The sequence below is a fragment of the Trypanosoma conorhini genome, assembly GCF_003719485.1.
Source record: "Trypanosoma conorhini strain 025E chromosome Unknown Tco_14.4_contig_00072, whole genome shotgun sequence".
NCBI classification, from domain to species: domain Eukaryota; phylum Euglenozoa; class Kinetoplastea; order Trypanosomatida; family Trypanosomatidae; genus Trypanosoma; species Trypanosoma conorhini.
Window position 1 is genome coordinate 27,695 of NW_021704160.1, and position 14,070 is coordinate 41,764.

At 59.9% G+C, this 14,070-nt stretch overlaps 5 protein-coding genes across 5 annotated transcripts, besides 16 other annotated features; all 5 read left to right on the forward strand.

Annotated features, from left to right (window-relative positions):
- Positions 1-74: 74 nt before the first annotated feature.
- Positions 75-98: a microsatellite.
- Positions 99-272: 174 nt separating this feature from the next.
- On the forward strand, positions 273-3,254 carry Tco025E_01986 (uncharacterized protein; the record flags this gene model as incomplete). The annotated part of the gene is made up of 1 exon (XM_029368922.1): positions 273-3,254. The coding sequence occupies one exon, from the start codon at positions 273-275 to the stop codon at positions 3,252-3,254; it is 2,982 nt and encodes a 993-aa protein (XP_029230952.1).
- A 62-nt stretch (positions 3,255-3,316) lies between these two features.
- Positions 3,317-3,341: a microsatellite.
- Positions 3,342-3,605: 264 nt separating this feature from the next.
- Positions 3,606-3,638: a microsatellite.
- A 588-nt stretch (positions 3,639-4,226) lies between these two features.
- Positions 4,227-4,264: a sequence feature (G-rich).
- Positions 4,265-4,476: 212 nt separating this feature from the next.
- On the forward strand, positions 4,477-6,012 carry Tco025E_01987 (uncharacterized protein; the record flags this gene model as incomplete). The annotated part of the gene is made up of 1 exon (XM_029368923.1): positions 4,477-6,012. One exon carries the CDS (start codon positions 4,477-4,479, stop codon positions 6,010-6,012), a length of 1,536 nt encoding a protein of 511 aa, XP_029230953.1.
- A 139-nt stretch (positions 6,013-6,151) lies between these two features.
- Positions 6,152-6,217: a sequence feature (G-rich).
- Positions 6,218-6,372: 155 nt separating this feature from the next.
- Positions 6,373-6,418: a microsatellite.
- A 133-nt stretch (positions 6,419-6,551) lies between these two features.
- Positions 6,552-6,597: a microsatellite.
- A 247-nt stretch (positions 6,598-6,844) lies between these two features.
- On the forward strand, positions 6,845-8,761 carry Tco025E_01988 (uncharacterized protein; the record flags this gene model as incomplete). Its single annotated transcript, XM_029368924.1, has 1 exon — positions 6,845-8,761. One exon carries the CDS (start codon positions 6,845-6,847, stop codon positions 8,759-8,761), a length of 1,917 nt encoding a protein of 638 aa, XP_029230954.1.
- Positions 8,762-9,111: 350 nt separating this feature from the next.
- Positions 9,112-9,155: a microsatellite.
- Positions 9,156-9,170: a microsatellite.
- Positions 9,171-9,333: 163 nt separating this feature from the next.
- Tco025E_01989 (uncharacterized protein) lies at positions 9,334-12,456 on the forward strand (the record flags this gene model as incomplete). Its single annotated transcript, XM_029368925.1, has 1 exon — positions 9,334-12,456. One exon carries the CDS (start codon positions 9,334-9,336, stop codon positions 12,454-12,456), a length of 3,123 nt encoding a protein of 1,040 aa, XP_029230955.1.
- Positions 12,457-12,596: 140 nt separating this feature from the next.
- Positions 12,597-12,621: a microsatellite.
- Positions 12,622-12,691: 70 nt separating this feature from the next.
- Positions 12,692-12,731: a sequence feature (A-rich).
- Positions 12,732-12,747: a microsatellite.
- Positions 12,748-13,122: 375 nt separating this feature from the next.
- Tco025E_01990 (As/Sb Reductase) lies at positions 13,123-13,509 on the forward strand (the record flags this gene model as incomplete). Its single annotated transcript, XM_029368926.1, has 1 exon — positions 13,123-13,509. The coding sequence occupies one exon, from the start codon at positions 13,123-13,125 to the stop codon at positions 13,507-13,509; it is 387 nt and encodes a 128-aa protein (XP_029230956.1).
- Positions 13,510-13,585: 76 nt separating this feature from the next.
- Positions 13,586-13,609: a microsatellite.
- A 200-nt stretch (positions 13,610-13,809) lies between these two features.
- Positions 13,810-13,867: a microsatellite.
- Positions 13,868-13,982: 115 nt separating this feature from the next.
- Positions 13,983-14,003: a microsatellite.
- Positions 14,004-14,013: 10 nt separating this feature from the next.
- Positions 14,014-14,070: a microsatellite.

The following is a 14,070-nucleotide window of genomic DNA, read 5'->3' on the forward strand; positions in this document are numbered from 1 at the left end:
ATGCGAACTGCCTCATACCCACTGCTCTGTCGTCTCTTTTTGCTGGCATCTGCAACGGAAGGGAAGCTCATTGCCACGCACACACGCACCCACACACGGTGCGCGGAGGAGGAGACGAGAAGGTGCCACTAGCATACGCGCGTGACCTGCACGTAGGGGTGCGGTGAAGGAGGAGAAACGAAAGCGGGGCAAAAGGGAATAAAAGCAAAAAACACATTGGGCGAGAAGGACGAAGGGGGTGGAGGCGCGGGAGTTGATAGAATTGCTTCAAAATGACAGAAGTGCGGCGTATCACCACAACCCCTGTGGATTGGGGGTCCTTCGCTGGCGGCAACGTGTTGGCCGTTTCTACAGGCCGAAATCGACGCTGTAGTATTCGCGGTAGCAGGGTGCTTCTGCTCTCGGCCAGCGGCACCGTGCTGACGGACGTAAAACTCAATGATGAGGCTGGCGAGGTGATGGATGCGGCGGACAGTGCGGCAAATGTGGTGGCCTGCTGCGCCAGCTGCGGGTCAGGCCGAGGTCGGAAGGCAACACTCGCCTTCGTTGCCGGCTCACAGCTCCTAGCGCTGCATGAGTTGCCCCCCATGAAGAGCAACGCGGAGGTGCCACGCCACTCCTTGATTTGCCTCCGCGTAGACTCCAAAGACGTTGCTATTTATACGCTTGGCACGGCTGAGTTATTTGCATGCGTGCGTGGCGACGAGGCGTGCACGGTGGATACCGTATGGAACTTTGGGAGCGCCTGCGTGCTGCGAGTGGCTCGTGGGCGCCACCCTTTGGAGTTGCTTGCGCTTCTGGATGATGGCAGCGTGGCGCTGCTTGAGGTGCGTGAGGTGGGCGACGGAACCATGCAGGGGTTTCTTCTTCACACACTGCAGCTTTCCTCCGGCGCAGCTCCAAGGGAGGCCACGTTCGCGTGTGGGTCAACGTTGTGGGTGCTCTGCGACGACCTCACGTTGCACGGGTATTGGTTTCCACAGCCTGTGGCGGGGGAGGAGGCCGCCCCGGTGCGGCTTCTCAGCGAGCAGTTGCGCCTCCCAGCGGACGCGGTGACTCCGGTAGGGGCATTCATGGCGGGCGAGAACCGCACATGCGGGGTTCACATTGTCTTTCAAACCACGACGGCGGTTTACTTTAGGGCCCTGGCGGTGCGCAGCCTTAACGGGCCCTACCAGCCACCCACCCCGGCCACGGACTGGACGCATAGCACGCTGCTGTGGAGTGGCCACGTCCACGGCTTCTCGTTTAAGCAGTGCGCGTACGAGTTGCTTGTGCAGAGCGAATTAGGTGGATCTCCCCTCTGTGTGATGTCGCTGCGGCAGAACTCCAGCGTGCTTCTCTTTGACGACTCCCAGCCTCGCCTGCTGAGTCACCAAGTCGTTCGTGCCGCGCCAGACAAACTTGCTGGGTTGCGCGTGAGCTGCGAATCCAGTGTGCAGGAGATTGAGTCGACGGCCGCCAAGGTGTCGGATCTCCCCACCACAGAGAGGGCACTTTCCCAGCTGCTTCAGATACAGCACAGTTTGGTGGCCACGCTGCACCGGGAGCGTGAGCTTAACAAGGAGATGCAGCCAGGTCAAAGCATCTCTATGCAGCTTATTAAGCGACTCCACAGTGTGTACATACGTCTGTCTGTTTATCGACTTCTGCACTCTACAGGGTTTGGTGACCGGCTTGACGTGCCACTGCGCGAGGCACTTGGACTAGAAGAGGCGCGTCACTCTGCTTGCACGTGTCAGACGGAGTTGCGCAGCCAGTTTGAACGGGAGATGGACTTGGCCCCCGCGTGGAACATGGAGGCACTGAGCCTCTGGGGATCACCTGAGGCAGCACCAGCGATGTGCATTGACGCAATCCTCGCACAGATGCGGTGCTCGGATCTTTGCTCGCTGCGGGGCGTGGTGCAGCAGATGACGACAGTGGAGCCAGCAGCAGCACTTCTTGTACTCTACTGCGTCCATGCGGGGCAACAAGAGGAGCAGCAGCAACTGGAGGAAGAGGAGTCCGCGGCGGTGCATTATGAGTCTTCCCAAGTTGACTCCATTCGTGGGGAATTCCTAGACAACTTTTGTCTGCCGTTCAGTGTGGACGTCTGGGCCTACTTGGCCTTTGTGGCGGACCACCGCTTGAACCCCACCGCGGTTGGCGCGGCGTACGGCGCTGGGTGCCCGCCCCTCCTGGACCTCGTTCCCGGCCTCATCAACGGATTGACGCACGCTGGGGCCTATGAGTTGGTGTTTCAGTTGACGGGTCCTGTGCTGACGCTTTCCAGCGTGGTGGCGATGGACCCCTCGGTGGCCGTGAAGCTTCTCTTTTTGGCCTACCGCCGTGGCAACGCCAAGGTGCTGGAGGCGTTGTACCGCCGGTCCCGTGGCACTGTCTGGAGGAATGCCGCGACCCACGCCCTCGGCATGGCGGCGCTGCAGACCGAAAGTGTGCGGCTGCTGAGCGGGCTTGTTGCACCGCAGTCGCCGGAGGAGAGCGTCGTTGAGTCTATTCTCCGCTGTTGCCCAAATGCCTCCCTGTCGAACGTGCTACTGATGGACTTCTACATCCTTATGCGGCGTTACGCGGACGCCCTGCGGATGTGTGAGAGGCTCGCCTCGTGTCATGCGATAGATGCCCAGCGGGTGCAGGTGATTGCGTTGCATTTGCGTGGCCTCATGCCGAATGGCAACACGTCCTTCGGCCTTCGCCAGGGGCTTGACGCCGGCGAGCCGGCGCGGCCGCCCGGGCCCGGCGCCTACAATGCCCAGCCCCCGCATTCGCGTCAGACGCCGCAGGTGCCTCCGCCTCACGCCTCCGCGGTCTCCGGCGGTCCACTGAAGAGCGAGGAGCAGGAGCTTGATGAGGACGTTGCCCGCACGACGGCCCGCATTTCGGCCTGGCGCCGCGACGAGAGGCCACTGGACGCCGTTGGCGGCAGCCTCCAGCGAGACTTGAACGCGGTGACCTTCGCACCCACCCCGGTCGCCTCGCTCGGCATCGTCCACGACGGGGGGCGCGGCAGCTCCCGTCGTGACGGCGGCGGCGGTGCCGCACAGCAGCGGTTCGCGTCCGCGTCGATGCGGGTTGGGGCGGAGAGTGGGAGCGTGGGGTCCACGTCAGCGGCGACGCTGCCGCGACGCGCCGCCGCCGTCGCCGCGTCGCAGGAGCGCGAGCCGCTGCTCTGCGAGGCCATTCTCAAGCGCAGCAAAAAGCCGTGCGGGCGGGAGCGACCGTGCCCGTACCACGACAGGGCGCAGAAGTGAACTCGCGCCCGGCACTTGGGGACGACGGGAAGTCGCGGAAGTCGCCAGGAGACGCGACGAGGCACACACACACACACACACACTCACGGCGAGAAGAGGAGGAGAAATGAACGAAAAAAAATGCACCGGTAGGACGCAGAGGGGGGGACCTAAGAGGACCATCGCGCCTCAACGGCAAACAAACGAGCGAGAAGAAAACAACAAAAACTAGAAACAGGGAAGCCCAAATAAAAGGCGGAGGAGAGGGAAAAGGGAGGAGGAAGCAAAAATGACAAAGTGAAGTGCAAAAGAAGCGGGCGGAAGCGCCGTTGCCTTGGCCCCACGGCACCTGTAGAAGAAGTGCGGTTTTACCACACACACTCACACGCACGCACGCACACACACCCTCCTGCTTCTCCTACTGTGGCGCGTCTCTTTACATTTACCTCTCCGCACGTCGCGCGGCACGCGCGGTAAACGTTAACGCCTCAGGGGCACTCTCCCTTACCCCGCACCGCCTCTTTTTTTTTCTTTTGCGTTTCTTGACGCGCGGCGTCACTCTGCCGTGTTCTGTTTTGCCCCCGTTTTTTTTTTGCCCTTCCTTCCCGCATTCATCGCCTCCAGCTGTTCTGCAGGAATTGGCCTGCCGCGCCAGTAGGGTGTGGGATCTGCGGCTGCGTGACGCTGCGCACACAAGAAAGCGTTGGCCACACTTCCCGTCGCGGTGACGACGTAGCCCACGTTGCTTCACCCTGGCGAGGGAGCTGGGAGGCGGGGTGACAAAAGGGGGAAAAGAAGAAGTGTCACAGCACGGCGGAGTCGCATTGGCGAAGAAAACAAAGAAGAAAACGCAAAGTATATTCACACACACGCGCACTCACAGATACAGATATATATACATATACTTCCATATCTTCATACATCCCAGTAGCAGCAGACCACGATAGGAGGAACAACAGTAGTACTACTAGCAACAAACGAGAAGCGCGCGACGAGTGAGGGACAGGGAGGGGGGTGGGGAGGGAGGGGGAAGCGTGAAGCAGCAAAAAGGGGAGCGGGCTGTACATCAGGCTGAGCTGAGGTGAGGGGTGAGAGGTGTCGCAGGAAGACGTCTAGGAAACTGACACTTGGACCTTCCTTGCTTCTTTCCTCTTATTGCTTTGCGGCCAGAGACGCTCTGGCTAGCAGCGAAGCAGCCTTTGTTGTTTGCCCGGCAGCGGCGTATGCGTGTGCCCGCTCGCACATGACGGATCTCTACAATGAGGCTGCCTACTACCCCACTGCGGATCCGGCACGAATGGGACCAGGGATCGACTTATTCGCCGCGATACCGTACCTTTGCGAGTTTCGCTTGTCTAGGCCCCGCGTCATCTACAGGCCCCCCACCCTTGTCGACCTCCTGGCTGCAGGCGCTATTCCTGTCGAAGACGTGCCCGGACCGAACGGCGTACTTCCAACCATCACCCTCTCGGCCGAGGTCGCCCCGTGCCGAGGCAACTTCCAAGAGGCCTCGGGCACTGTCACGTCTTCTAGGTTTCTCCTCCCGCCGGAGCGCGAGGGGGCTGAGGCGATTGCGGAGGAGCTGCAACGCGGCCTGCATGACACAAGTGACCAGGAATACTGGAGTGAGGAATACTGGAGGTCACTGCAGACGGAGGAGCTGAACTTTGAGGAGAGTCCGGCGGCGGGTTTGTGTTTTCAAAGCCCCAACGGGCCCGACCCCACTCCCTCCCTGAAGGGAGTTTCTACAGCGTCAGCAAAACGACGTACGCGGGGGATGGCACGACAAGGCTATGGCCTCCCAAGTACAAGTCATTCTAGGAATGAACGTCTGGATTTGCGTGCCGTTCGCCCTCCTCGGCCGACGTCGTGTGAGTGCGGAAGCTCAGTCTCGTCGCCGCGGGGCCATCCCGCGCTTGGGCCGTCGTCGCGGGCTGGGGCGCGGATGTGCGGAGACCGCGAAGGGCGCCTGGTCCTGCAGGGCGTCAGTAGTCCGACTCAACCTGCGAGGAACGTTGCGGCCTTGGCGAACATGAGGGCCAAGGCAAAACGACCGCGACAAGCCCCAGGGTGTGTGGCGGCCTCCTTGAAGCCAAAGAGCCGTTTCGGCACAGGAGCGAGCATCGTGAAGGGGGCAGCTGCATTTAGGGTCTATCCACCTGAAGAAAAGAGCGAATCACTTCTTATCAATGCCAGTGGAACAGGTCACTTCAGCATGGCCATCTTCTCTTCGTCGAGAGAGCGCGTGGAGAGTGGGAAAATAGACGTTAAGCCAACAGCGACGGCGACTCTTCCCGACGCTCGCAACGCGAGGCCTTTCCTTTCGAGGGTCCCCATTGCAGGTCATCCCCATCCGGAGACGCTTTCGCCGGCAGTCACATCGCCCTCGCTGGCCACCCGCAAACACCCTCCCGCGGGGCGTGGGGGGCAGGGCTCCCAGAGGCGCCCCCTGGGGTCCGTCCCCTCCGGCGGCAACCTCAAGCCGAGGGGTGGCGGCAGCGAGGGCGGTAGCGGCAACAACGCCCACACAGAGAAAACGATGCCCATGACCTCTGGAAAAGACGCCACAGTAAGTCGACACAATAGTGGAGTTCTTGTGTCAGTTGAAGCAACCCATGCAGAGGAATCACAGCAAGTATTTTCTCGTTTAGAGCGGAAAGAAGTGGAGGGTGGCGAGCGTCCAGTGGCTGTTGAGGTGGGTGCACTGGGGTCTCTGCGCTCGAAGCCGCTCCTGAGGGACGGGAAGCAGACGCCAACAAAATGCTGCACGATGATGTAAAAAACGTGGGCGAGTGGATGATTTTGGCAGGAATGACTGTGACGAACACAGGCTGACGGCGGAGGCGCCATTCGTAGTGAGTTGACGGCAGCCTCTTTCTGCGCAAGGGGCGTCGTCGCCGTCGTTGAACTGCGCGGGTGGAGGAGGGGAGGGAAGGGAAGGAAATCGACGAGGAGGGAGAGGAGGGAGGGGATACAGAAGGCAACAACAGCACACACATACACACAATAAACGAAGGGAAGATGAAAACAAAGGCGGATGCTTTTGGGTGGTGTTCCCGCCGGGTGTGGCTATCCGCGCGCTCAGCGTGTAACGCACTTTCTGGAGGTTTTTTTTTTTGGTTTTCGGTGCTTTGACGTTTTTTTCCTTTCTCCTTTTTCTTTGCTTTTCTTTTTCGTTTTGCCTTCCTTCGGCCGGGGGCAGATCCAATGAAGAAGGCCAAACATTAAAAAAAAAACAACATGCGTGCCCCTTTTTCACAACTCTCCATGCCCCTTTGCGGGGTGCCTCTCACGGTCTTCTTCTTCTTTTGCCGCCGCCTTTCGCTCCCTCTCTCTCTCTCACGGTCACTATCACTTTTCCTCTTGCCGCCGCCCCTGTTCCCCATCCCTCGTTTTTCGTTTATTTGCCGTGCTGTTCCCATTTGCCGTCTCTCCTCCGCTCCTCTTCCCCCCACCTTTTTTTTCTCCCTTTCTTTTTTTGATTCCTCCTCCTTTTGCCTTGAGGTCGCAGCACGAAGGCGACACTGCCGCTGCTGTGCGCTGTCGCCGCGGCGCGTGGGCGCTGGCTCTAGAATCTACCGGGACCGGGGACTCTGCGGTCGTGCCTGTCGATGCCCCTCCCAACACCGCCGTCGCCTTCGCCGTCATGCGGCACGCGCACGAGGGCGCCGTCCCCGACCACCACGCAGGCGGCGCCGACGTTATCGTTGCGGCAGCCCAAATGCCTGTTGGAGTACGAGCGGGCCAAATCCCTGCAAGAGGGAAAAGGCGCGGGCAGCGCGATGCCCCCGGCGAACTCGAGTGGGGTTGATGCCGGTAGTCGGCCCCCGTGGCTGCCCAAGGCAATAGACAAGCTCACGACGTATCGACGTGCGCGTTCGCAGGCGCGGCAAGGCACTGGCGATGGTTATGGGATGCCTGCTAGACGCGAGGATTTTCACGCAACGCGAGGTACAACGTTTGCGGGGGCGGGAGAGTCGACGGAGCCTGCCCTGCTGGCACGACTGCCGAAGGAGATGACGGGGTACATCATAGAGATAGAGACGCAGAACCGTCAGCTTCGCCAACATGTGCTTGAGCTGCAAGAGGAGCAGCGGCAAACGCAGGCCATGTTGGGGGCAAATCGACGGCTGGCGGACGCCGTTGTTGGCAACAGCCACGCGGTTGAGGTTGGTGTCGAGGAGGACAAGAGCTACCAACATGCGACGAATGATTTCCAAGTCGCTTCTGGAGCCCTACTAAGCCAAGAGGAGCGCGAACAGTACATAAACGAGGTCCTTGCTCAGGTGGACGTTATTGTACAGGCGCATCGCAATCAGAGCGAGTCGATGATCCTCAAGTACAAGCAGGAGGCTGAATCTGCCAAACTGGCCCTTAAAAATCTCCGTGAGGCGATTGCCTTGGAGGGCGTTGATTTATCCATGCTTCCAGCGGTGCTAGCGACATTGTCTGGCCCCACGCGGGCAGCCTGCCGTGGTGAGACACGGAGAACAAACCCCAACTCGCCCACGACAACGGAGGTTGACTCCGCCATCGCCGGAATTGTGACCGTGATGAATGAGAAGTGTGCGGCGCTGGTGGGGGAGGCGGCCGACGTGGTGCTGGGGGACCTGCTGCGGGTGGAGGCCGGCGACGACGTCCCGACAGTGGTGCGCCAGTCGGTGCAGCGCGGCTTTGAGGCGTTGGCGCGCCACCTCGCCTCGGTGGTCACAGAGTACATTAAATACTCCACGGAGGAGCTGCGCTACTCGCACAAGGAGCGCGAGGCGGCGTGTCGTGAGCTGCGCGGGGAGCTGAGCGCGAGTGAGACCCGACGGCTGCGAGAGGCCCAGCACTACGAGACGGAGCTTCGCACGTTGCGTGACGAGATTCATGCGTTTCATGTGGCTGCGGCGGAGGGGGACGAGCTGAGGGGGACGGTTCAGGAGCGCGCCCTGGAGGAGTATACCGCGTTGCTTGTCGAGAGCCGCGCGGACGCGGACGCACTGCGGCGCCAGCTGGAGGAGGAGCGCTCCGACCACGCCACGACGTGCCTGCGCCTCAAGTCGAGTCTGCAGCGCCGCGGCGCGGAGTTTGAAGAGGCAGTCGTGCGGCGTGCGGAGGAACTCGTCGGGCAGCGTGAGGCACACATCGAGGATCTCCAGCAGCAGTTGGAGGCGGCGCGTCGCGCGGGGGAGGGGCGCACCAAAGGGCGCGCCACAAAAGGCGTGCAGGTGCAGGCAGCGGAGTCCATAGTGCTGGACGCGTCGAATTACATGTCAAACGTGCTCTCACTGGGATCGTCGTGGAAGGGTGCCTCGCCGCGGCCCACTGCCCGCCTCGCGACACCCACACAGTCGAAGAGTCACCCCGCGGCGGCGCCACTTCCACCCCCATTGCCGTCAACGCCCTCCGCACAGCCGCCAACGACGCCGTCCGTGCTGGGCGGGGATGACTCAGCTCTTCAACAGGACAACTCCTTTGAGGAGGAGGTGTGGGAAAAGACGATGGAGCTGCTCACTAAGTACGGCCCTCTCTCTCGGCACTAGACGGGTAGTGCTTGTTCTTGTCATTGATAAGTCTAAGCTGCCACCGGCATAATGCTTCTGCAGTGCGTGTCACCTCCCGCCCCCTTAGCGTCTGCGTGCACGGGGGATGTGTGCGCACCGCCATGGCGACGCGTCTACATGAACGTGACACATTGCATGCACGCGTTTGAGGTGCAGCAAAACGCATTGGACTTTTTCTTCTCCATTTTCTCTTGTTTGTACCAACGACGTCTTGTTTGTTTTTTCGTTTTCCGAGACATTTTTTTTGCTGTACGGGTCCGTCATCGTTGGTGCCCACCTTGCAGGTATCCTCTACTTTGAGGGATTTCTGTCTTTCTCCCCCCCTTGTTTTTATTTATTTATTTGTTATTATTGTTTTTTTGTCTTCTTTTTTCGCCTTTTTTTTTTTGGCTGCTGCGTGTGGGGCGACGAGGCGGTGCATTTTATACCGAAGAACAAACACGTAGCAGCAGCAGCGGCGGCGGCGGGAGGGAGGAGGAGGTGGTGGAGGGGAGCAGCAGCAAGCGCGCGCCGCAGTCCCCACGACGTCCACTCGGAGAGCGGCGCGGGGGATGACGCCCGCGCTGGAGGCGCTGAGCGCGTTTCTCGGCATGATGCGGCGCGCCGCCGCCGTTGGCGCGCCGATGGACCCGGAGTTCAGAGAGACCGTCGTGCGGGCCTCGGCGTCGATGGAGAGCCTGGCGAAGGGGGGACGAGCGCAGTTCGTCACCGCCCCCGTCATCTCCGTCCTTCTTAGCGCGTTTTATGCGAAAAAGACCCGTGTGGCGGGGGCCGCGCTGCCGGTACTGCAGCAGCTGCTCCACCACGGCCACATTTCCTACGACACCCCAATTGTCCTCTACGAGTCTCCGCGACATAAACAGGCGATGCGCTGCGGGGAGGCGCTGGTTTCCGCCGTGGGTGATTTCCTCGTCCGCACCACCGACGCGGCTTTGCAGCTCAAGGGCGTAGAGCTTGTCCATGATCTTGTGAGCGACGACAACTTCACCTTCTTCACGGGCGGCTGCGTCACCCGTTGTGTGCGGATATGCTTTCACATAACACTGCGGAGCTCGAACGAAGGCGCACGAGGTACGGCGCGTGAACTGCTGCTTCTCTGTGTACTCCGCGTGACACGAGCCTTTGTAGAAACGACGCCTCCCGAGCCTCACTCTGACACCTTTGCCTCTTCCACAGTCCTGTATGATTACATGCACGACGTGGAGCCGGATGCCGACTTCACGCCCATTCAAATTGAGGGTTACCCCACGCCCTCCGTTGATGACGCAGGAAGCCCTATAAGCGGCAGCCCGCCGCTTGCGCAGTTGCGGTCGTACGCAACCGAAGAGACGTCATCGTCGCGCGGCTCTTTGCAGCATCCGGAGTTTTTTTATAGCAGTCTCGACGATAGTGTGCGAACCAACACCCTGTCGATGTTTCGGGCAGACGGCACACTCCCAAGCGCCTTGAAAGACCTCCTGGGGCTCATCCGACACACCTGCAGGCTGGCTTCACGGACGTGCCGTGGCTCGGGCTCGACGAGCGAAAAGAATCCCGAGGTTCGCGTCCGTCAGCTGGCGCTGGAGATGCTAGAGGCGGTGCTCCTGGAGATTCCTCTGGCAAACAGCGACGCCGAACACCCCTGTGCGGCGTGGTTGAAGTTGGTGGTGGCTGCGGCGAAGTACGATATCCTTCGCTGCATCGCCAGGAATTTGTCGACCATCGTCCCGCCCTCCTTCTTCACCACGAGCGTGCGCATTCTCACGCTGCTGCTGCAGAAGTGTCACTACCACCTCGCCAGGGAGCTCCATGCCTTGCTGGCTGTGATGCTGTTTCCCCTGGCGCTATCCAAATTCTCGAGTTTCTCGCAGAAGCATGCGGTGCTGAGTATGGTTCACGAGCTCGTGGGCACGCCACACCTCTGCGTTTCTTTCTTTATCAACTACGACTGCGATCCAAACTTTGATGCGGCGGCCAAGTACGGCGGCATGCTCGAGCTTCTAGTCGACTTCATTGTGGAGATGACGTACACGGACTTCGTTGAACCCGAGTGGCTCTCGTTGGACCAGCAGCAGTTGCTGCGCAGTGCGTGTGCGAGTGCGACGCACAACCTGGTGGAGTCCATGCTGCGCTGGGTCTCGGAGGATCCTCGCAACTACGCGCAGCGGCAGATGCGTGAGGCGGTGGGGCAGGTGCTCCGCAAATCCACCACAGGCGCCCAATGGACCACGCGGTGGCACGAGGTGTACCTCAGCAAGGGCTGGGAGGCGGGCAGGGCGGGGCAGGGGACGAGCACGTCCAGGGTGTCCGAGGACGCGGTGTCTTTTTCTTCCTCCTCGTCGTCCGCTGGCGCGGACGCGGCGGAGCGGCCGCAGAGGTGGGGCGAGCGACAGCGGGTTGGCTACCACTGGAAGCACATTCACTGCCTGCTGCAGAACAAGCGCATTGCACAGGAGGCGCTGCAGCACGTTAATAGTGGGCGATGGCGCGAGGGGATGCGTTTGCTCGAGCAGCGGGGTTATATTTCACGCGCGGGTGAGGCAAACAAGTGGACAGAGTTTGCTCGGTTTCTCAAGACGTATCCAGGGGTTGAGAGGTCTGCGCTTTGTGCGATTTTCGAGCGGGTTCTAAAGGACTCTGACTGTGACCGCATTCTGCAAGAATACATGCAGCTGTTCTCCTATAAAGGGGTAGCCATTGATATTGCGTTGCGGGACACGACATGTGAATTCATGTCGTGGGATCGTCCCTCATTTGAGGCTCAGGTCTGGGCAGTGATTCAGCGGCGCTTTGGCGAGGCGTACGGGGCACAAAACGCGCGCTCTATCACGGTCAAGGACGCCAACGCGATGGCAGGCGTTCTTCTGTTTCTGCACACAAGTCTTCACAATGAGAATATGCGGGGCAGTCGCATGACCATGGAGGACTTTGTGCGGAACGGGAATGAGTGCGTGGAGCTGCCTTTTGCAGAGGAGGACATGCGGGACATGTACCACCGTGTGGCGCAGCAAAAGTGGGAGCTGGATGAGCTGCAACGCACGCCGCGGCAGGTTGAACTGGAGCAGAAAACGTATTCCTTCTCTGCCTGGATGGGCCAGCAGCAGCAGCAGCTGCGGCGGCCTTCCGCCGTGCTCGCCTCGGATCCGGCGGAGGAGGAGGCCTCGTTGCACGCAGGGACGAGTGCGACGGGCGGCTCGACGCGACTGTGGACAGCCACAGACGAGCCCGAGGACGCCGAGCTGCTGGCGACCGCGGTGGCGCCGTACACGACGGACCCGGAGGGGTTCAAGCTGCGCGAGTCGTACCAGCAGCGGTACGTGGATGTGGCGACGCAGCACCTGCGACGGCTGGAGTGTGAGCACCGCATGCAGCGCTTAGAGGCCTGCACCCCGCAGCCGTACATTGTGCCGCACTACGCGCAGCACGTTCGCCCAATGCTCCTGATGCTGTACCCCCATATTGCCGCAATGCTGTACATGGGCTTTCGCGTATTGGAAGAACAACCCATATCCCGCATTCTCCTTGGCACGTATGACATGCTCTACGACGTGGCGGCGGCATTTGTGGTGAACCTCTCAGGGCTGCGAGTTGCAGTGGAGCAGAGGATTCAGCGCCTGTTGGAGGACGAGGACGCCCAGCATCTTCTCCCGCCCATCCGGGGCGCATTCACACTGCCCCTGATGAATCTACTCTGACCGCCTGCAGGGCGGCGGCTTGCCGTTTCGTTCTGCCTGTAAACTCCGCGCGCTGTCCCTTTGCCTCTGTAGAGTTTTCTCTTTTTGTGCCCGCCCCCCTTCCCGCGTGGGGAGAACGCCATCAGCGCAGCGCAGTGGTGTATACATATATATATTATATATATACACACCCACACACATTGCATAGTCCTTCTCTTGTTTTACTTTTGTTTTAGTTTGACTGCGAGAACCAACCAACAAAAAACACCACAAAAAAAAACAAAAATAAAAAAAAACAGCAACGACAACAACGAGAGAGAAAACGGAAATGACGAAAAAAAATCGCCCGAGAAGAGGAGACAATATGCGCCTCGCTGGTGTATTTTTCTTTTCGTGCCTGTCTGCAGGTATGTCTTGTGTGTGTGGGTGCACCTTAGCGATGGGAATTTCCGCTGCCCCCTGCCCTGAGGCTGCCTTCGAGCCCGTGTCTATATCTCTCTCCTTCGTCTGCCTTGACTCTGTGCGTGGGTGCCTGCCGCCCCTTCCCCCCGGCATCTCGCCGTCCTCAACGCCGCTGCGGAGGGTTAACGGGACCACGGCCCGCGTCACGGCGTACTCCTCGCGAGCCGCACACACCCGTGCCACGCAGAAGGACCGTTGCGCACAGTCGCCACCTGCCACAAGGGGATGGCCGCCGACTACACGTACATGGACCCGGCCGAGCTGGCCGCCCTCTTGGATGACGCGGAGGAGTGCGCCAGCGTCGCCGTCATTGACTGCCGCGACGACGACCGTTGCGACGGCTTCATCGTGGGCTCCATTCACTTCCCGTCGCGGACGCAGTCGGAGCAGCGCATCCACGAACTCGCGGCCGCCCTGGAGGAGGAGGGCCGGACGGTGATTGTCTTTCACTGCAACCTCTCGCAGGTTCGGGGGCCGAGGGCGGCCATCCGATTTGCCGCGGCCCTGCGTGAGCGGGCGATATGCACGCTCTCCGTGTACGTCCTGCGGGGTGGTTGGGACCGCTTCTACGCGGTGTACGGCGAGAGCAGGCCGGAGCTAATCGCCTACTGAGCGAGCGCCTTCGCGGCGGCAGCTGCACCCCTGGCATCAGCGCACCGGTAGGCGAGAAGCAGGCAAGTAAGCAAACCAACAACAACAACCACCAACAACACGAAGAAAAAATGTTTGTACTTCGTCGGCTGTGCGTGCGACGCATGAGATGGTGCCCGCGTGTCCTGCCAGTGCCCTGCCGCCTCCTTTTCCCTTTACTTTCTTTTGCAGATCTTGCCAACCTGGGGAGCAACAGGCCAACACAACAATTGCGACGCAGCAGCGAAGGAGGAAGTAAAGCGAACAAGCAAACAACTGTCTACAGACAGATACACACACACACACACACACATACATACATACACGCACAAACAAACACTGATAAACAACAAGAATCAAAACGCAAATCAACTTCATAAAATTATTTATAAAACGTTCCCCACAAAACGCAAGTAAAATAAAACAAGGAGGCAAACGAGACAAATACACACACACTCTCTCTCCCTCTCTCTCTCACACACACAAATATATATATATATATATATATATATATATATATATATATATATATATATATATATA